Raw genomic sequence first — 22,693 nt, 5'->3', positions numbered from 1 at the left:
TTTGACTTTATGTTCAGTGCTGTAAACTGCTCCTACTTCTTCCAGCATTGGCTATTATCTTTACAGTGGCATGAACCATACATCCTGCATGTACTGGTACGATGCATGCTTTCACCTAGGCAAAGGAAAGCTTGCAAGTCTCGTCAGAAAACTGAGTTTCAAGTAAACAAACCGGAAAGTCAACATACGGGCGGCAGAAGTGTTGTCTTTTTGTGGTTACTGAGAAGCATGCTTGTTGAGACGAAAAGGACATAAAGGATTTTTATTTTATTTTTAGGTTTTAATTTTTTTTTGCAATGTGCATCAGCCCGATACGTAATTGTATGGCAAAAACTTGCAACATACGGTAGTTTGCAAATATATATATTGAATATAATCCATATTTGCTTTCAAAATGACAAACATCGAAAATCAAAATCGAAAGACCCTAGGAGTCAATTTATTTAGAACAATTCAATCAATTTCACTCATAAACTGTACTTCAAATTCATTACTTCAAATAATGCCGTGTCTTTCTCGAGCATTCATGGTACTCACCATGTAACGATGTATCGCCAGTGTTCGTTTCGCAGGGTGACCTTTGTTTGACCTCCAACAGGACCTCCAGGTACGTCACATGCTGGAATGATAAAAACAACAAATCCACAGGAAAATTAGATGGATGATTCTGGTAGAAATGAACAAAAGATATGGGAATGTTTCCACTGTGAATTATCGTACAGCTTATCAAACAAGAAAGATAATGTCCAGGTCCTCACTTTTCACACTTTTGTTCATTTGCAAACCAACTATGCCCCAACTTGGTCGTAGGACCCAATTGTGTTGACTAGATCACTCAAGTTGCAATGGGCAGGCCTAACTTGGGTTGGGCACTGCTACTCATACATGGATGTTAGAGGGCGCGCATTTACCAACGAGCGTACGTGATGAGCACATCCACGGCCATGTGCTGCAAAGTGTCATCAGACAAACCGAGTCATTTTCTACAAGGCTACCCTGGAAGTTGCTACAAAAAGACGACATGTTTGATCTACCTCTGAGCTCCCAGACCCAGCCTGAGCAAGTGCCCTTGGTCCTACCGTCTGAATGGTATAGGACCAAGCACCCTAGCCCTGTCCCACCAAACTGTACTTTTATCATGATCGTTTTGATGGGAATAAGGTTCCTGCCCAAGTTGGGCCCTCCCAACTGATCACCCATGTTGATGATACAGTCCCAGCATGTGTTTGGACTGATAACCAAGTTGGAATGTTTAACACGTATCAGTTGGCTAAGCAAACTGATGCGGCTATTGTAAATGCTATTGAAGATCAAAACGCCCTTTACTTTCATAACCTTCATGTGTTCCTAACAATTTACACAATTTATTTTGATCATGTAATTTTTTTTCAAAGTTCTCCCAGTAATTCAAAAGTCATGCATGGATAATGCAATTAATGAATATAATGTTGCAGGTAAAGTATTGTAACAGGTTCAGCTCCTGTGACCTTTGACATTTCTTAAAGGTCAGATTACCACAAAATATGTTCCTCAGTGAAACTCACTTCATGGACCCTCCCAACCTTCATGATTTGCAGGTCAGCATTTAGCACGAGTAGGCGGACAATTTACGTACAATTTACAGCGTGCAAGGGCGAGATATGGGAGATATGCGCCATCACTGAGGACTGAGGGGTTGTGGAAAAGGTTATATAACCCAAATAAAATCTACAATCGCGTTACAAAATTAAAACAGGATTAACAAGTCAGGTGTGTTTACAAACACAAATGCCCTGCAACCATGACTGTTTCCATGACATATAACACCACTCTTTTAACATCAACTTACATGTACCTTGGTCACATGGAATGTTCATTGACAGCATTAGTACGTGTCTTCTGTAGGTTTTATATGAATTAATCCCTAATCCGTATGATCTCAGAATAAATACTAGATTTCTATTGTTTTAGTCACTGTGACCTTGACCCTTGACCTTTTGGTCCCAAATGCAAATGGCTTCTTAGGATTGCCAAGGACAATCCACAAACCAAATTTGAAGTTCATATGTAAAGTATATCTCAAGTTATCACGCTGACAAAATTTCTTTTGTTTTTGCCACTGTGACCTTGACCCTTGACCTTTCGGCCCCAAATGAAAAAGGCTTCTTAGGATTACCAAGGACAATCCACAAACCAAATTTGAAGTTCATATGGTAAGTATTTCTCAAGTTATCGCGCTGACAAGATTTGTCCGGACACACCCAACCACCCACCCCACACACCCACCCACACACCCATACTGACAGACAGACAGACAGCCAGACACACACACACCCACCCACGGAAGGACAAGGCGGAAACAGTATGCCCCTTCGGCTTCGCCGCGGGGCATAAAAATTAAAACTCTGTGTTGAAAGGCAGGTGGATACATGCACATGTATGCATGGTGTTGAATCCTGCATGATTACGATTATCAAGTGACAGTTATTGTGATTTGTTCATGTCTTCTCAAAGTAAAACATTCTGGATGTGCTTCTATGCAAACATACATTGTGCCAAGTTGTCCTTTCAGTCAAAATCAATCAAGTGACTGTTTTCAACAGTTAAGAGATCCCAGCCCACATAAAGCAGGATTGACTGGCTGGGACTGTTTATGTCACTTGATACAGCTATGCCTTGACTGTAGGTGATTGATAAGCCAGCTGTGCCTACTTCCTGCCTGTTTATGCTGTTGACTGGATTTGACAAGTCAGAGTGCTTGCTTAAAATATGATCTGAATATTATTGACTAGCAACGCATGTAAAACGCATGGCATACATGTAGGAAGATAAAACAGTATGTCTGGATGTGCTCTTTACACCCGAAACTGTTCCAAGAGGGTTTTCACATATACCATTTATAGAACAATGGAACTCATCAGTGGTGCATGCATGATCACAGGAATGCATCCAAGATGACAATTGCTAACTGCTCCTAGTTCATGATAAACCAACAGTCATCAGGCCAAAAAAAAAAATAAGTCGGTCTCTGGTCCGCGCGCGCGTCGATTTTAATCATGCACGTCGATCTTTTTTTTCCCCAAAATGTTCAGCGGTAGCTCCAACAGCGCCCTCTATTTCCGCACCTCCTCAATTTTTTTTTTACCAAAGAGCACCAAGGAATGGGAAATTGCACCATCACCAATGTACATGAGGACACCAAAAAAGCAAAATAGTACCCCACCTTGTCTGTACAATCCAAGCTTGAAGAAAAAAAAAAGCCGCGTGGCTGCGTCAATTCCGGAACTTTGGTCTGACCAGAGACTGAATATTTTTATTTTTTGGCATAAAATACCTGAGCCAGTTCACCCTTTCCTAGGCTACAGACCTTCTTAACAAGGAAACCACCTTTGATCGTTCCCTGAATGTGGTTTAATCAATTGTACATTGTGGAATGGGATGGTGAAAGATTATCACTTTCAATTGTTTTTTTTTTCAAATGTGGCTTTTAACATTAGGACCTGTTTAATCACAAATTTTAAATTATTCATCGGAGCAGACTAATAATTTGTGATTTACTTTCAGTCATTGCTTTCATTTCTGTTCGCAAGTTAAAAACATGAGGATTTGACCTCACTTTCAATTTAATATGGCCAACTCATGAATAAGGCCTATTGGTCGAGAAATGTCATGTGGGTGGTTTAAGCCACTGACAACACATCAGTTAACCCAATTCCTGTGTTCTGCACCACATCACCTAGTATGCGCAGCATGCACGCCAATTTCCATAGGAGATTCTGAGCACTGCATGGACGAGGCAAGTACACAGACATGGCCAGAGGGGTGTTTAACTAAACACAAAGTAATTTGCTGAACAAAATAGTTGGACATTTGTGAATTTTTGAATACTTATGACTTTTTGACCAAAAGTTATTTATGAATGGGAATAAATAATGTGCTTGGCAGGTATGAAACAAAGTATGTTTAAAACCAGCTACGGGCTTGGTGGAGAATAATGGCCTGAGTCGATTGGCAACCAGGTCCCTAGCTGGTTTTTAACACACCGGTACTCGTTTAAAACCGGCTAAGCACATATTTATTCCCTTTGTTTGTGGGTGACTTTTTGGGGGGGGGGGGGCACCCTCCAAAAAAATATTGGAGAGATACCTACAATGAAAGTACCGGTACTTTTTTTTCCAACCATTTCGGTCCAACATGTAAAAGTCAAAAAGAAAGTGCTGAAACAAAACAAGATTGTTGAAGGCAACAAACTATGACCCATCTTCATTGAAGTAGGGCTGTGAATTTACAGATAATAGGGTTTCAGATAAACACATGGGCTGGATTGTGTTTGATTATCTGTCAAAGAGGACAGGGATGATGGTGGGTTTGAACCATTCAATTCTGAGCAAACAACACTATACACTCTTCCTCGCATACTCATCTGAAGGTAAAATGCAATACAACAGAATGGGACTGACACAAAATGATCACACCACAAACAATTGTGAGATACTAACATCATGTATTTTAATATGGAACCAGAATGCAATTCATATGTCTACTCCATCAGGCTATTACTGGGCAAGTCCAAGAATCGCACACTTACGTCCCAGGAAAGTTTAATCCTCTATGAAGCAATTAGATCAGTGTGTTTTTTGTATTCTACTGTTGGGCATCTGAAAGGAGAATACTGTACCCACAAACAATTTTGTAAGTATTTGTGATAAAGAAGACAATTAAGGTATGTTATGTATGGGACTACAAGGAGACCTTTTCTTGGACTTGCCCGACTTGCAAAACAGGAGAATTTTCTAGTAATGTTTAAGAGTGGGTCTATTAATCTGTGATTACAGATATAAATGTTAAAAAAAGTCTTTTATTTAAAAACTTAATAAATAAAGAGAAACATTCAGCGTTTTCAACCACTACAAAATACAAAGGGTGAATTTGACATCAAACTCCATTTACATCCAAATGCCAGAATATTGTGTTTTTTCTAAATAACGAAAACAATGTAAATGAACAAAATTATAACACACCAATCAGTTGCCCTTCGTGGTTTATTTGAAGAAGAAATAAAGGATATCCTTTTTTTCATATTTCATTTAGTAGTTTTAACTTCTAATGAATATAATCTCGAAAACAACCCTCGCACCCCTTCAATGCTGGGTCAAATCAGTTATTCCTTCATCTTTTAGCAGTTTTTAAAACTGATCTTCCCACCAACCTTTGTACCAAAGTTTGTAGCAAATATAAACAAAATATAACAAATTTTCTTTAAACAAAACCACCTATGTACAAAATCCCAAAACTACTTTGAGTAATACTTAATATTTCAACCATTTTACTTAAGTACAATTAATTAAGCCACTTGGCAAACGAGTCTCCACAAATATAATTTTATTTACAAAATGCACATGTATTTACCATCTTAGACTGGAATAATCACAAAACTTCTCATTGTTTTAACATGATACATATATTCAACTGTTGTCAGGCCAACAAGTCTCAACTTGGAAATGGACCAAACCATCCATACAGCCTCAGAAATCAACAAATACCATATATCCACTGGGTTTTCAAATTAGTGATGTTTCCATGCACACACGTAAAGATTTGAGGTCTACAGTCATTTTGTTTGCCACTTCAAAAAGTTTCCAGATGTGGAATCTACACTTATTCACAAACATGGAGATTGTGATAAACCAGGGATCTTATTTGCATTAACTACTGTTGTTTTAAGAAATAGTTTACTGAAGATCTGAAATCAGGAATGTATTATGACGTTAATGTAAAATTGCAAAAAGGCATCCTGGTTGAACAACACATTTGTAACTATCAATTTGTTGTTATTGTTGTGGTTTTTTTTAGGGGGGGGGGTTGTTTGTTTGTTTGTTTTGTTTGGAATTTGCACAATTCCCTGGTTTATCAAAGTATCAATTATTGTTTTATGTGGATAGTGAACAGCTAATTGTCTTACATGCAGTGTGACCCTACTGACAATCTAAACTGGGAATGTGTTACGATGTTTTGCGGCCTTTGAAAATGGTAATGCTTAGGATTGAAAAATTAGGCCCTTTGATTTTGTTGATTTTCTTGGAAAATTTTATTTCCTTTTATTGACAATGTTATCATTTTTATATTGTTATGCTTAGTACATGTAATTCTAGAGTGTGCTTCGCAAGGGAAAATAAAATAAAACCAGAAGTGATGGAAAGAGGGACTTTAACTTAGGCCTATCCCATCCACGCAATGCCTTGTTGCCATATAGGCCCAACAGTGTCAGGCTTGACATGTTACCCACAGCCCAGGCAATGTGTGGAATGTCTGACTGTGTCAAATTGCAGTAGCTCAGGCTCAGCTTATTTAAGTGCTTCAATTTGGGCAATTCCTTGGCCCAAAATGCAGCACATCCACCCAATGACTTGTTGCTACCAAGATCCAAGTCAGTCAGTCTGGGCATGTCACCTACAGCCGAGGCAATGTGTGGAATGTCTGACTGTGTCAAATCGCAAAAGCTCAGGTCCAGCTTATTTAAGTGTGTCATTTTGGATAATTCCTTGGCCCACATGTCAGTGGACCCGCCCAATGTCTTGTTGCTATCAAGGTCCAAGCCAGTCAGTTTGGGCAAGTCATGTGCAGCCGAGGCAATGTGTTCAATGTCTGTGCTCTGAAGTCCGCACAAGCTTATTTCAAGTTTCTCAAGGCTTGTCAAGTGTTTGATATGAGGGGCCCATTCTACAGCTCTACCTCCCAATGTATTGCATTTCTCTATGTAAAGACTGGTTAAGAGATAGTTGCATTTCAGTGATGACAGGATTTTCTCAAGCTCACCCTTCACTAAAGGACAGCAGTAGAGCCTCAGTTTCCTGAGGTTTTCCATGTAACCCAGGGCAAAGGCTAAACCACTGACCAAAGACACAGAATAAATCCAAATGGTTTCAATGCGTGACAGTTGTGGCACCTGGACTTCTGACCTACAGATTATTTTAAGAAGGCATATGAGAATGCGGACATCGGTATTGTTTTTCACCTTGATATTTGATGAGATGAGTGAGTTGCTGGTTAGACATTGTGGGATCTTTTTGGATTGGCTTTCAAAAAAACAGTGTTGACTAATTAATTGTATAACGTCTGATTGGTACATGGGCTTATGTTGATCCTTGTTGAATTTACGATCAAGCAATCTAACAATGTCAGTCATGCACTTTTCATTGTCACCACAACAAAAACGCAAAAGGAAATCATTTGAAACAACACCCTCAATTGTCTGACATAGTTGCCTTAAATTGTTTTGAAATTCTCCGAATGGAACAACTGTGTGCACTGAACGCTTTACAAATCCCGGGTTTGACATATGTACACTTTGCAAGTATTTACCAGCACAGTATTCCTGAACAGTCTTGTGCATGAATTGTATGTTGTTGTGGCATTTGAGGTTTTTGATAACTCTCTGCTGGGTTAGGATGCCCGCTTTCAGTGCCAGGTCCAGCGCACTTGGTTCAAACTCACCTTTTTGAAATGAGAAATTCTGGTCGGCACTTACGAATCCACTCAGTGCAGTTTTTCCCATAGCAATCACTGTTTTTGATGCATCTTCGGAGCTATATCCTTTTCTTGTGAACATGTAATCAACTGCCTCAGTGAATAGGCGTGAAGTTGTTTCGGGGAGTTGTTTTTTCTCCCTCCACAACAAACACATGAGAAGGAGAAGCATTGGATTCGTGTAGAAATCGAGCAGCGTGTTGGATTTTTCAATGTTTTGGATCAGTGCACTGCCACTATCATGATCTTCGCAAAAGAATTTCAGAATGTATTCATTAACATCCTCTTTGGTAAACCCCAGAACCTCCACGTGTGTGCAAGGATTTCGGACAAGTGATTTTGACATCAGTGTCTCAAGATGAGAGGGGCGCGTTGACACAATAATGAAACAATCCCTGTATTCTGTTCTACTAAGCGCTTTTAGGATAGACCCGAATGAGGTTGCATCAAGCGTTTTGGTCTTCATTTCATCAAAACCATCCAAAAGTATCAAGACCTTATTTGAGTTGTCCTGAATGAACTTATCAAGTTCAACTTTGGCTACTCCTGACTTTACGCCTAAAAGTTGATCAAAAATGGAATCAACAAGATCAGATTCTTGAAACAGGGCATACATTTTTAACAGAAAGACAAGCTCGAATCTTTTCAGGATTTCACATGCCTCATCAGTCCAGTCATATGCAATCTTGTCAAAAATGGTTGACTTCCCCACACCACCAATGCCAAATAAAATAGCACGATTGAACTCAGTCTCAGGCCAATCTTTAAACATTTTGTCATACTCTGTGGAATATACAGTTTCCTCAGAGTATTCTTCTTCTACAGTACCTTTCTTTGTTCTAACCCGCAATTTAGTGTAAATGCCAACAATGGGTCTTTGATCATCAGGAACCCCAGGGTTCAACTGAACATAGCTACCCGTTGTCTTGTACCATTTCCTCAAAATGTCCCTGGTCTTGTTACCGACTTCTTGGTTGAGATCCCCCACTCTCGATACTTGGTCTGGTTTCTGACTCTGTGGATTTACTCCTGTTGAGGTCAAACAAGCAACAAGTACATGTTATAGTAAGCAGGAGGTCATGCATGGGTTCGAGTCCTACCATAGTGATTTTTTCTCATGAACACTCGAGACAACACTAAGTATAGTGGAATCCAGTGATTAGAATCAGAAGCTTTTACTGCGGTGGTGTCACGCTCACGCGCATGCTGCTCGCGTTCTTAAAGACGAGGCGTGCGCATTTTGGTATTCCAATTGGTCGAAGGAGCCCGAAGTGTGGGTATACATACCTGAGCGCAACTTGCGCGAGCCTTTTTTGACACTGCAGTAAATGGCTGCAGCCAGATTTGTCTATACAGTGTTTATACAATACATGTATGTCGGTGGAGGGCAAAACCCAATATTGAATGTACATGTATTATTTCAGTTTAACATTGTTTCTGAAACGGATTGAATAGTCTTCCTCTACTGAGGCAAACATTTACAAGAAATGGTGACTTGGATTTACAGTTCGTTAGTAAGGCAGTGTAAAAAATAAATATGCCCCCCTCCCCAAACAATAATCAAATGAATATTTTGGCTTTTGTACCATCTGTTGGACACAAACTTGTCCGATGTCGTTTAATAGTATTTACACATTGTTTTTTTACACTTACAACAATAAATTCAGACAAAAAAACTAGTAACTGTATTTGGAGGCCTCCAAAACTTGATTCCATTTTTCCCCACTTTCTTTTTTCCACATGTGATTCACACAATACGGGGTGCCATTTGGGGTATATAAAGAACACATTACGAGACTCCTAATGTGGTCACCATATCTTATTACAAACTGGTTTATATCGTACATGTAGCAACAAAAAATGTAGACTCTTTCGTGGAATTGGCAATCCGTCTTTTGTGTCCATGTTTGTGTAATATATCATCTCCATCCCCCTCCCCCTCCCCTACAAAATATACAATAATATCTGACCCGAGATATCAAGTAGTGTAACAAACAAGATCATATTTACCTGCTCCATCTGACGACAAGTTGTAAATGACACTAACTTCACCTGAACCAGTGGCAGTAATGATAGGATTGTTTCTACCGCTGACTGTGCCCATGTTTCCGATGGCTCCAGTATGTTTTGGGGAATCTAAAATCAGAAGAATTCAAACATCCTTTAAAGGATACCGACAAAATGATTCATGTCCTTTAGTACATCTCCAGTTGTCCGTTTTTGGAAGGTAGAGTAGATCATTTGTCATATTTGCATTTGTTTCTTTTGAAGCAAAAAAAGTCCTCTAAATCTAAAGACTGGTGCTTAACAACTAACCTGCTGAACTTTCAGCTCAGTGAATGCTGTATATTCCGAGAAAATCATTTTTCAGGATCTCGATTTCAAATCAAAGTTGCAGATTCTTGTTTTGAATTGATTGCAGCCGATTGCAACGACGCTATGTCACGCACTGACCAAACAAATAATAGCAACCACGCACGCATGTGCATCGTGTCAATGCTCACGCGCACCCATTCACGGATTCACCCAATTACAAACCAACTACTAATGGAAATTTCCAAAAATTGTTCAATTCCCAGTCTTTGGTAATGACCTTCTTTTATTGTCTTCTTTGTCCAATTACTATCTTTAAACCAAAGTAAGCTTTCAAAAATAATTTGGTCAGTTACTTTTTGGATATAGCTGCAAATGATCCACTCTACCTTTAAGGAAGATATATAGAGAAATCTGATTGTCCAAAGTTGAAACCTGCAACTTCAAAAAAAATCTTGGGGAGTGTGTGAATGTGTGAGTTGAGTGGGGAGGGGGAGTTAATACCCCTCCCTCCCTCATTGACCCCATGCAAATGGTCTACCTACTAAATGTACTCACCTGTTGTAGCTGAGGGGGTGGGTACCTGTGCCTCCTGTTGCATCGTGGTAGGGACATCAGTCTGGCAGGCTGCTTCAGATTGAGCAGCCATGGTACTTTGGATCACCCAGCCACAAATGGAAGTCCTGTTTGTCAATGATAAATGAAACATTGTAACACACTTGTCTTCATTCCAGCTTCAATCTCATTCTTTAGCATGAAAACTAGAATGCCATTTATGTTTGGAATAAAGACTAGAGGGAAATGCCACGCGGAAGTGGACATGGCTGACAAGTGGGAAATTTATGAAATCTTTAGAACTACATGAATCACAAGCTCAAATGTGGTATGAAATTAAAGGAAACAACAAGACCTTTTATTTTAATGGTGTGCCAGTGAGTTGGAATTGGAAAGTTAGAAACTGCACTAGAATAATTCACAGTTGACTATCAGTCAGTGAGATCAGTAAACTGCGACTGAAAAACTTCTTAACCCTAACAATCCCCGTCCAGTCAAATACCTACCGCAGGATTTGTTGGAGTCTGTTGGAGTGAGTACTGCACTAGTAAATGCTTTACATGGGGTGTATAGTCATAGTCATACCACCATAATCAGAGTCCAACAGTTTGGGTCCAGAGTTTGCCATATAGTGTTAGAATTTGCAAGAGTGAGGAAGGTTCCTAGTAAATCACTCAAGGGGTTTAGGGTTACACCTGACATTTAATACAATCCATAAAACCAAAATAAGAACCCCAAAACAAAAAGAAAAGAACCATTGTTCTGGCAAAACTTACAGTTGAGTTCGTAGCAGGTTGATTCAGAGAAGTCCAAGCATTACAGCCCTGTACATGAAGCTGTGCCGCACCCAACAATCCCATGACCACTTGACGGAACTATATTATGCAAATTAATCCCTCAATAAACTTCCATATATGGCATTGACTCAAACTTTACAAAAGTTGCAAGGTCATGATTCACAAGTGCTTTGAAATTCTGTCACATGCAAGCAGTTTGCATCCAATATAAAACAAAACATTGCACTATCATATTTGTCCTAATACGTCTGGAGAATATCTTAATTAAAAAATAAAGGCACTTTTTTTTATCCTGGAAACCCCGCGCATCGATACAAATACATAAACCACATTTGTCCCAGCAGGCCTCCAGAAATTGTGTACATCTGGGTTTTCCCAAAATGTTTTATTGTCAACAGCTAGCCTGGAGACAACAATGGAAAGTTTTGTGTGGTCTGCTGTCATGCAAAGATCTACAAAGTTGACGAGTCAATGGGTGACCTTTCTTTTCAAATGACCTGATTTCATGAGTTCACAAGTGCTATTTTTAGCTCAGCATCTATTCAATGCAACTTAATTCACTTTTGAGCCTTTAGTCAACACGTAGGTGTATATTGACCTCAACAGCTTGGTATACAGCAAATGCATATCTAGTGACATATTTGTAATACCCGCATTATGAGGAACTACACTCAACCAAAAAAGAAAGACCTCCCTAATATTTTGTTGCTTAACTCAAAAACTACTGAGCACATCTTGCTCAAATTACAACTAATCAGTACAGAAATTCCTTAGCAATCCAGCCATACTCTTTGTTTGGCCAAAACAGTGATAATGGGTACACAATTATGCAATTTATGACAAATGCCACCGCACAAACGTTGCACTTTTGTATAGGTGCAAGGTGAGTGTGAACCACAACTTGCACGTATACAAAAGTGCAACTGTTTTTGGTGTCATTTGTCATAAATTGCATCATGTATTATCACTGTTTTGAGTATGGCTGGATTGCTAAGGAATTTCTTTACTGATTAGTTGTTATTTGAGTGAGAGGTCAGTAGTTTTTGAGTTCGACCAAAAAGTATTGGAAGGGGTGGATTTTCTTTTTTGGTTGAGTGTATGATACAATTTAATTCGAAAGTGCTTGAATAAGTATTTCAAGTAGGCCTACATCCTAAAGCTGGCACTAATGTATTGCCCGATTCTATAAAAGCATCAGGCCTGTTCAATAGCCAATCCAACAGTCCAATTAAATTGTTACAAATATATTGAAAAAAAAACTTAGCTAAAGTTCATCTTCAACCTGTCAATTCCTGCACAGAGCCCTGATGCTTTCACCAAGAAATCCAGCCGCAAATTAAAGACGGACAACAGTTTTAAAACGCAGATTTTAATTCCTCAAGTTGGAGAATCCAGCGGTTGAATAGCAGGAGGTCGTGGGTTCCAGTCCCATAAGCTTGCTTGCCAAGGGTTTTTTGATAGAATTCTTTATGTCACTAGCAGTTTTTTTCTTTCTTTAATGGGTAATTTCTTTACGCCGTCTCGATTCTTCATAAGAATAACTACGCAAATCGTAAACAAACAAGAAATTAAGGGGAGCCGATGGTGTAGGATCATCATTTCTTAACCCTAAAAGGGCCTGGTTATTTTGACCATCTCTCAGCCAGGGGGGCGGATTCCGCCCCCCCCCCCCCCCCAAGATCTCGGCCATCGAGTGACGAAAAATTTTGAAACTCGGTACATGCGTAAGGCTCGGGGCTAAAAAGTCATAACAGCTTGGGTTGCGAAAACATTTTTTTTAAAGGCTATCGCGGAAAAAGTCGAGGGGGGGGGTGGATTCCAACCCCCCCCCCCCCTCGACCCCCCCGGCCTTTTAGGGTTAAAGCGATTTGGCATTCTGGAGTCTGGACTAATTGAGAAAGATGAAGGACAACGGGCCTTTCATGAATTGTGTCTTTTGGTTTCCTGCTCAGTGCCAGGTTTCACGAAATTAGGAAGGCTCCTTACGAATAATATACAAATATTGACTGCCTGGTGTTGTGTAGTAAAACTAGCCTCCCGAGGTGATCCATGAAGCATTCTATTTTTCCCGAGGCTTCATGGATCACTGAGGGAGGACAGTTTTACTTCATCACGAGATAAAGCAGTCATTTTTTTTGTTTTATAACACCTCTCCCACAGATTATGCTTGATTTTAGGTGATAACTGATTAATTTAATCTGAATATAATAAAAATTAACTTTTATTTAAATACAAAATTAGTTGAAAATTAACTTGCACTTTTTGTAACTACCCCTTCGCAAAATGTTTGAACCCCATCTGAAGTGCATGCTTGGAAACAATATGCGCAACGGGCAATGCGCAACGGGCAACACAAACACCCGTATGGGCAATTCCACCATTACTCACGTTACATTTTCGTAACGTGAGTAACCGATTTTGAGTGTCTTGTTTATCATACATAACACATTTTTCTGGATGTCATCTTTGGTGCTTAGGTAGGTCTAGGTCTACTCTATCTACCATGGGGATAACAGCTATTAAACATTTTCAGTAAGGTAATTACAGCGCAAGGAAACTCAAAAAGTACATCAAAAAATGTTACGTGAGTAACCCTGAAATTGCTCCTTTGCATTTTTGCACACAGTGCGTATAGTACTTTGGTTACTACGGGTATAGTAAGGTACTTTGGTTGCTATGGGTACAGTAGGGAGGGCGGCTAATTGACTAATTGGCGTGGCTCAAGAGCATAGTTTAAGCAAATATGTAAATTCCATTCAACTATTTAAAAATCGTTTTTTAAAAAACAAAGATACAAAGATAAACTCAGCTGACTACGGGAATTATAACAATTTTTAAAAGTTGAACAAAGAAACTGACTGGAGCGTGGCTTGAACCCACAACCCCCGAATAATTATTCCGGTGCTCTACCAACTGAGCTATCCAGCCCTATGTTGGCAATTGCCCAATTTGTCAACATCTTTGTTCAAGGGGCGCTAGTCAGAAGCCATAAACTTGTATATGCCATGCAGCCAGGGATCACGCCCAAAGTCATGAAACAGACCCGGGAAATGGTTATCTGGATATCGCAGGTTTAAACCCTGCTCCAGTCAATTTCTCTGTTCAACTTTTCAAAAGTATAGTATAAAAGAAAAAAAAGTGTTTTTCCTAATAATTGTAATTTCCATCGTACGAAAAGTAAGCAAATGTCCAAACAATGACTGACACCTCTAGTGCAAGAATGTGGTCCAAAGCGACATTTACTGAGTTCAGCTGAGTTGAGTTGAGCATATGTAGCTTGTGAAGAGATCACATGCTGTGCATCGCAAAATGTGTGCATGTGTGACATTACGTCTCTCGCTGAGCTATGTGTATTTATTAATTTGGTGTACGTAAACGATGTGTGTCATCACTTTTCGTGATATTGTTGACTAGAGAGTAGGCCAATAGAAAAAAAATCATCTTTTTCAGATCACTTGCTGTTTCAAATTAGTGCAGGCAGGCCAGGATTTGTAACTTATATACAAAGACAAAACCAGAAAAGACAAACCCAGCAAAGTGAGATCAAGCTTTGTGAATTGATCACACAGAAACCTGTTTTCTAAAGATGTTTTCGTGACCTTTTCATGATGAAAAGATTTGACTTATGTTCAGTGCTGTAAGCTGCTCTTACTTCTTCCAGCATTGGCTATTATCTTTACAGTGGCAGGAACCATACATCCTGCATGTACTGGTACGGAACATGCTTTCACCTAGGCAAAGGAAAGCTTGCAAGTCTTGTCAGAAAACTGAGATTCAAGTAAACAAAGCGGAAAGTCAACATATGGGCGGCAGAAGTACTCTTTTTGTGGTTACTGAGAAGCATGCTTGTTGAGACAAAATGGACATTAAGGATTTTTATGTAGGTTTTAACTTTTTTTTGCAATGTGCATCAGCCCGATACGCAATTGTACGGCAAGAACTTGCAACATACGGTAGTTTGCAAATATATATATTGAATATAATCCATATTAGCTTTCGAAACGACATATATCGAAAATCAAAATCGAAAGACCCTAGGAGTCAATTTATTTAGAACAATTCAATCAATTTCACTCATAAATTGTACTTCAAATTCATTACTTCAAATAATGCCGTGTCTTTCTCGAGCATTGATGGTACTCACCATGTAACGATGTATTGCAAGTGTTCGTTTCGCAGGGTGACCTTTGTTTGACCTCCAACAGGACCTCCAGGTACGTCAAATGCTGGAATGATAAAACCAACAAATCCACAGGAAAATTATACGGAAGATTCTAGTAGAAATGAGCGAAAGATATGGAAATGTTCCCATTGTGTATTATCCTACAGCTTATCAAACAAGAGAGATAATGTTGGTCCTCACTTTTCACACTTTTGTCGATTTGCAAACAAGAAATTAGACCACAAAATGACTTCAAGAGTCTTCATACATGTGTTATGCCCCAACTTGGTCGTCAGACCCAGCTTATGTTGGGACTGTCCCAACTTGAGCCAAACTAGATCATTCAAGTTGCAATGGGCAGGCCTAACTTGGGTTGGGCACTGCTACACGTACGTGATGAGCACATCCACCGCCATGTGCTGTAAAGTGTCATCAGAGAAACTGAGCCATATTTCTACAAGGCTACCCTGGAAGTTGCTCCAAAAAGACGACATGTTTGATCTGCCTCTGAGCTCCAAGGCCCAGCCTGAGCGTGTGCCCTTGGTCCTCCCGTCTGGATGGTAGGAAAAAGCATCCTAGCCATGTCCCACCAAACCTCATCCCAAGGGCCTACTTTACTTTTATCATTGTTTTGCTCGTCAAATTCATGGAAATAAGGTTGTTGCCCACGTTAGGCATGCCCAACTGGATCACCCAAGTTGGGACAGTTCCAACATTATGTTGGGATTAACGACCAAGTTGGGGCATATCTGTAGGCTAAGCAAACTAATGTGGCTATTGTGAGTGCTAAATCTATTGAACATCAAAAAGCCCTTGACTTTCACAACCTTTTATATTATCCTAACAAATCAACTCTATTTACACCATTCATTTTGATCATGTAAAATCTTTCAAAATTCTTCCAGCAATTCAAAAAGCCATGTAGTTTTTTAATATAATGATGCGGATAAAGTATCATAACAAGTGACCTTTGACATTTCTTAAAGGTCAGATACCACAAAATATGTTCCTCAATAAAATTCACTTCATGGACCCTGCCAGTGTTCAGTGTTGCAGATCAGCATTTAGCATGAGGTGGACAATTCGTTACAGAAACCAAGAAGTAATACCCTCAGTTATGCGTGGGTGCCCAGCACGCACGCGTATTTTACAGAACCACGTTATTTTTGTTTTCACGATGTAACAGCCGGCACAGTGTGGCACTGGATGCGTGCAATTAATCCATACATTTTCGTTTTCACAAACTAACGCTGATGTGCCCCTTAATACCCCAAACTGTCCAAAGAGGGTTTGCACATACCATTTTCAAATCAATGGAACTTGGTGATGTATGACCAGAGGAATGCATCCTAGATATCAATGGAAAGCTTAATGCTCCTAGTTCATGATAATTCATAAATACCTGAGACAGTTTACCCATTCTTATTGGTCAAGAGCCCGTAATGTGGGTGGTTTTAAACTTAATTCCTGTGTTCTGCACCACATAGTGCAGTCCGTGCCAAGCGCGCCAATTTCCATAGGAGATTCTTAGCACTGCGGGCACAAGACATGTACATAGACATTGCCAGAGGGGTGTTTCACCAAACCTGAAGTAAATTGCTGAACAAAGTTGCTGGAAATTTGTGACTTGTTTTGACTTTTTGACCAAAAGGTATTTATGAGTGGGAATTTCTATGTGCTTGGCTGTATGTTTCAAACTGGCTAGGGGCATGGCATGCCTGGAAGCAGATAATGGCCCTCGCCTTCGGCCGGGTCATTATTGGCAACCAGACCACAGCTGGTTTTAAACATACTAATGTTTCAAACCGGCCAAGCGCATATTTATTCCATTAAACTAAGTTCATTGTTTGTTCATATCATCCCTTTGTTTGTGGGTGATTTTTTTTTGGGGGGGGGGCACCTGTATAACTAAATATTTGAGAGTAACCTACAATAAAGGCATTTTCATTGAACTGATTCAGTCCAATGTGTAAAAATCAAAACGTTTAGTGTAAGGGCAGAAACAAAACAGGTTTGTTGAAGGCAACGGCTAAACTAAGGCCGCTTCCTGACTGGCCTTTTACTTGTGCTGTGAATGAACTAGCCTTGGCCAAGGCATTTGTCAATAGTGCTTCATACAGTGCATAGCGCATACGCAGCGCATGCCAGATACCATCACAGACACTATAAATGAAATAGTTCCGTCGCGTTGCAAGCAAATCACAGGTCGACCTGAGGCTAGAATCGACTCAAGTCGGAATTGCTTTAAGGCGGTATCTTAAAAAAGTTCACAAAAATCACTTAGTTTTACAAGAACGACAATGCACACTTCATTGTACAACACGCGTGCTAGTACAAGTGTGTGCATGTATTGCAGAGCATGTGCATACATGTGGTGCAAAAGTGAGCAATTCCGACTTGATCAATCTGCCATCTGCACCCCCCCCCCCCCCCCCCCCCCCCCCCCCGCGTGCACGCGCCTGTATTCATCAATGCATATGCAACACTATCTCTATGCATAAGCAGCAACATCGCTTGACCAATCAAAGTAACCAATTTTTGAAGACTCGTTTATTATTTTCAGTAGGTATGGAAGCTTGGATAACAATCTGCAAAAGTTTTTAAAACGTTATCTTAATCTGTAGATTTCAAACACATTATATTGGGATGATAATGCTAAGATCAGCTGCTCTTGGATTGAATTAGTAAAGAATACGACATTCAAATGTTATTCAAAACAAAAGGGAATTTTTATTGGGGTTAACCTGTAAAGGATGTTGAGATCCATTGATACCGCTTCGTGTTGTGCGTACCCAGAGCCGTTTCAAAGCATTTGAACGTACGTGTGCGTGTATCGGTTTCTACTCCTCACCATGGGATGCGTGTGCGTTCTCCGCGAAACTTTGGCTGCGCAAATACACGCAGACAAGGCTAATTGTGTGTTAGGAATAATATTAAAAAAATTTAAGAAAGCCAATCACAGCAAAAATTAATTTCCATAGACTGCGTACAAACGTGGAACAAACCAGCGCGTACGCTTGGCCAATTGACCGTGTCTGGGTTGCTGCATCACTTGAAAATAACATGTACATGTACGTTTTTAACATGATGGTCCGGATTCGATGCATGAGGGCGCGCGTTATGTACTGTAAGGACGTATGCGATATGCGCTGTGAGTGGATTTACTATAGGCACCGCCCGAGCGCAACCCAGACTTGGCCAAGTCTGCATTAAGCCCTGCATACTGCACACATGGGCACCGTGCATAAATACCAAATTTCATTGTAACAAAACCCAATGAAAATTAGCACTCTATCACCTTTGTTCAATTCCTCAAGCCATTTAAAAATATTAGTGTTTTTAAATTTGTTAAACCATTTTATAACTTTTTGTAATATATGTGTATCTTTTTCAGAATACAAGTTTATGAAACAGTTTTGTAACGTAATAGGTTGTGTCAATAATCTGGTGGTTTTAGTACTCTCATATATGCAATGGACCGCTTGCAGACGCGTTCGATAATTGACGCGCTAAGGTGAGCGACGCCATGTTATGGGACAAAATGGCGTCGCGCGCCTTCGCGCGTCGATTATCGAACGCGTCTGCAAGCGGTCTATTGAACCTTCTCCATCCTTTTTTTTTGTGGACTGTAATTCATGTTATGCTGCAAAATGTGGATTTTTAATTAATAAACCACACTTGAACTGAGTACAATGTCTCTTTGTGGTGAATCACGCCTATTCCTTGGTTAGCAGAGCAAAGCACTTTACAAAAAGGGTCAACCTTTGGGCCTAAAACCTTACTCCAGGTAGCTTGAGCAGTGTTCCCAGGAGTCCAATCCTTTGTGTTGAGGAACTTATCTTGGATTCTTCATGTGCAGCATGATTGATGTCCTCTACTAGAGATATCTCATGTACGTCTAGTACACACAGGCCCTGAATGCAACATGAATGCAACACTGCATTACTCACCGTGGGTTGCTTGAGCAGTGTTCCCAGGAGTACAATCCTTTGTGTTGAGGAACTTATCTTGGCTTCTTCATGTGCAGCATGATTGATGTCCTCTACTAGAGATATCTCATGTACGTCTAGTACACACAGACCCTGAATGCAACATGAATGCAACACTGCATTACTCACCGTGGGTTGCTTGAGCAGTGTTCCCAGGAGTCCAATCCTTTGTGTTGAGGGACTTATCTTGGCTTCTTCATGTGCAGCATGATTGATGTCCTCTACTAGAGATATCTCATGTACGTCTAGTACACACAGGCCCTGAATGCAACATGAATGTAACACTGCATTACTCACCGTGGGTTGCTTGAGTAGTGTTCCCAGGAGTCCAATCCTTTGTGTTGAGGGACTTATCTTGGCTTCTTCATGTGCAGCATGATTGATGTCCTCTACTAGAGATATCTCATGTACGTCTAGTACACACAGGCCCTGAATGCAACATGAATGCAACACTGCATTACTCACCGTGGGTTGCTTGAGCAGTGTTCCCAGGAGTCCAATCCTTTGTGTTGAGGAACTTATCTTAGCTTCTTCATGTGTAGCACGATTGATGTCCTCTACTAGAGATATCTCATGTACGTCTAGTACACACAGACCCTGAATGCAACATGAATGCAACACTGCATTACTCACCTTGGGTTGCTTGAGCAGTATTTTCAGGAGTCCAATCCTTTGTGTTGAGGAACTTATCTTAGCTTCTTCATGTGCAGCATGATTGATGTCCTCTACTAGAGATATCTCATGTACATCTAGTACACACAGACCCTGAATGCAACATGAATGCAACACTGCATTACTCACAGTGGGTTGTTTGAACAGTGTTCCCAGGAGTCCAATCCTTTGTGTTGAGGAACTTATCTTGGCTTCTTCATGTGCAGCATGATTGATGTCCTCTACTAGAGATATGTACGTCTAGTACACACAGACCCTGAATGCAACATGAATGCAACACTGCATTACTCACCGTGGGTTGCTTGAGCAGTGTTCCCAGGAGTCCAATCCTTTGTGTTGAGGAACTTATCTTGGCTTCTTCATGTGCAGCATGATTGATGTCCTCTACTAGAGATATGTACGTCTAGTACACACAGACCCTGAATGCAACATGAATGCAACACTGCATTACTCACCGTGGGTTGCTTGAGCAGTGTTCCCAGGAGTCCAATCCTTTGTGTTGAGGGACTTATCTTAGCTTCTCCATGTGCAGCATGATTGATGTCCTCTACTAGAGATATCTCATGTACGTCTAGTACACATAGGCCCTGAATGCAAGATTAAAAAAAAAGAATTATGAATTATATCACAATAATACTCTCAAATCTTGAAATACGCATATAAATATTCCCAAAAGTCAAAATATTTTCTTCAAATTTGTTCCTTTTTTGGGGGATGGGGGTGGAAGGGGTGCATTTTAATCTCTTAAAAAATTTTTTGGTATTGCTACAATAATTTTAAGGTAGAGTATGTCATTTGTCATTCGAGCATTTTTTTCATTTAAAGCAACAAAAGTGCCCCAGCTACATGATGTCAAGTACTGAACCGAAGCATTACAGCACCCGCGCAAACGTGTGCGTCATGTCAATGCCTGCGCGAACCCATTCACAGCTTCGCCGAATTCGAAACGAACTACTGACAGAAATTTCCAAAAATACGCGTCTTCAGATGCATCTTTGCAAAAGACGACCTTTTAGTGTTTTCTTCAAAAAGACAGCATGCCAGAACGAATAATTTCACAGGGAGTTTAATGCCATTAATATCTTTAAACCAAGTAAACCATCAATAGTTTTGTCAGTTACTTTTTGGATAGCTGTAAATGATACACTCTACCGCGAAACTAGAATTCTTCCCAAACTAACAGACAGTGATTCATTCAGTTAGATGTGCCAAGAAGATAGGCCCTCATCAATTTCGTCAGTTACTTTTTGGATAGCTCATACTCTGCCTTTAACTAGAATTCTTCCCAAACTAACAGACAGTGAGTCATTCAGTTAGATGTGCAAAGAAGACACTAGATAGGCCCAATGGAACCAGCAATGAAACAAATAGTATTGTTTCACCTAACTAAGCATACAAGCTGGCACATACCTTGTCCTGTCTGACCCTATTGACAGCATCTCCACCTTTCTTGGTCTCCTCACTGACCACAATGCACCTCATGTCTGGATCCACCACGCTGGGGCCGTAAGGATCCGTGATGGGCACGATGGAGTCTGACTGTAAGATGCGTGGTTTGATATCGTGGATGAAGTCACGGACAGACGCGATGCGTGCATCCATTGGCTGGATCAACTTGATGGTGTTTTCCCTGCAATCAGATGAGGGGGACATATTCAGGTGTTGTATTAATAATAAAATACTGAGCACCATACATGACCTACTCGCAGCCAATGAAGAGAAAGAAAGTAATAAAGGTTGTTTTATACTTGATTTGATGCCTTCTTACGTTGCAGCATGGATATGTCTGTCACACCAACTGTAATCTTCTCTTCTGCTCTCATCGCCGACTCGCTCAGCAGGATTTTATGTCCAACTGGATGCGATCGAACGTTCCCCCTAGAACCACACTTCAGTAGCTCTTAACCGGTGAACAGTCCACTTCGTTAGGCTTAGCATCAGCATCCATCGGTGCAGAACTGTTAACATTCAACCAGACAGACTCTGGTATGATTTCCACATCAGGATTTGTTGGGAATACAAACCACGACTTGAGTAACGCTTGGAGTTTGTTTGGAGAGGAGCAGTCAGTCAGTACCAGACCGACTTCTCCTTTGAGAATTCTAGTGGTAGGCAAGGTGCCAGACCGGTTACTTATATTGTTTACGAGTACTCCGACATCGTGCCCTTGTAGCTGCGCCGACTTGGCGTAGATTGCAGTGATGGTTGCGCAGACATCTTGCTAACGGGAATCAGTCTCTGTTTGTACGGTTCCAGTTCGTGGTCAAGGCCAGGATGCAGCTGTACGTAGAGTGTTTCCAATATGCAGCTGGCGGCATGGCACAGTATGGGACTGATTCGTTTGATGAGTTGGTTTATTGGCGAGGTTAAGATGAGAAACCCTGTTTTGCAGCTGGGGAGCATTTTGGTTCACTGGAAAGCACAGCTCAAACCTGCACTCAATAAAAATGGAAAGAACAAAAATCAGATATTCAATAAAATTTTAACCATGGAGGAATAAGCAGGGATGAATACCGGCAGCTGTGTTTGAATCATTGGCAAACTCATGAAAAAAAAAAAAAATAGTTTAGCATTTCTCTTCTGGGGTACCGTTTTACAAAGGCTGTGTTTACCACTGTTCACCGGCGGGGCATAAAAATACAGACCTGTTAGGGGCGGATCCAGAAATTTTTGCAGGGGGGGGGTTCAGATTTTTTTAT

At 40.4% G+C, this 22,693-nt stretch overlaps 2 protein-coding genes and 1 non-coding gene across 3 annotated transcripts; all 3 read right to left on the bottom strand.

Annotated features, from left to right (window-relative positions):
- Positions 1 to 490: 490 nt before the first annotated feature.
- On the bottom strand, positions 491 to 21,613 carry LOC119719764 (bifunctional coenzyme A synthase-like). The gene is made up of 3 exons (XM_038189253.1): positions 21,405 to 21,613; positions 20,450 to 20,581; positions 491 to 619 (listed from the first exon to the last, which is right to left on the bottom strand). Exons 1-3 carry the CDS (start codon positions 21,594 to 21,596, stop codon positions 491 to 493), a joined length of 453 nt encoding a protein of 150 aa, XP_038045181.1. The 5' UTR covers positions 21,597 to 21,613.
- Positions 4,529 to 9,638, bottom strand: LOC119719479 (NLR family CARD domain-containing protein 4-like). Its single transcript, XM_038188954.1, has 2 exons — positions 9,517 to 9,638; positions 4,529 to 8,535 (listed from the first exon to the last, which is right to left on the bottom strand). Exons 1-2 carry the CDS (start codon positions 9,608 to 9,610, stop codon positions 6,128 to 6,130), a joined length of 2,502 nt encoding a protein of 833 aa, XP_038044882.1. The 5' UTR covers positions 9,611 to 9,638; the 3' UTR covers positions 4,529 to 6,127.
- Trnai-aau lies at positions 14,027 to 14,099 on the bottom strand. The gene has a single exon. It is a non-coding gene; the product is annotated as a tRNA-Ile (tRNA).
- Positions 21,614 to 22,693: the final 1,080 nt, after the last annotated feature.

This window comes from Patiria miniata, unplaced genomic scaffold (assembly GCF_015706575.1).
Source record: "Patiria miniata isolate m_02_andy unplaced genomic scaffold, ASM1570657v1 HiC_scaffold_8, whole genome shotgun sequence".
NCBI classification, from domain to species: Eukaryota; Metazoa; Echinodermata; class Asteroidea; order Valvatida; family Asterinidae; genus Patiria; species Patiria miniata.
This window is presented reverse-complemented; position numbering and strand designations above follow the sequence as displayed.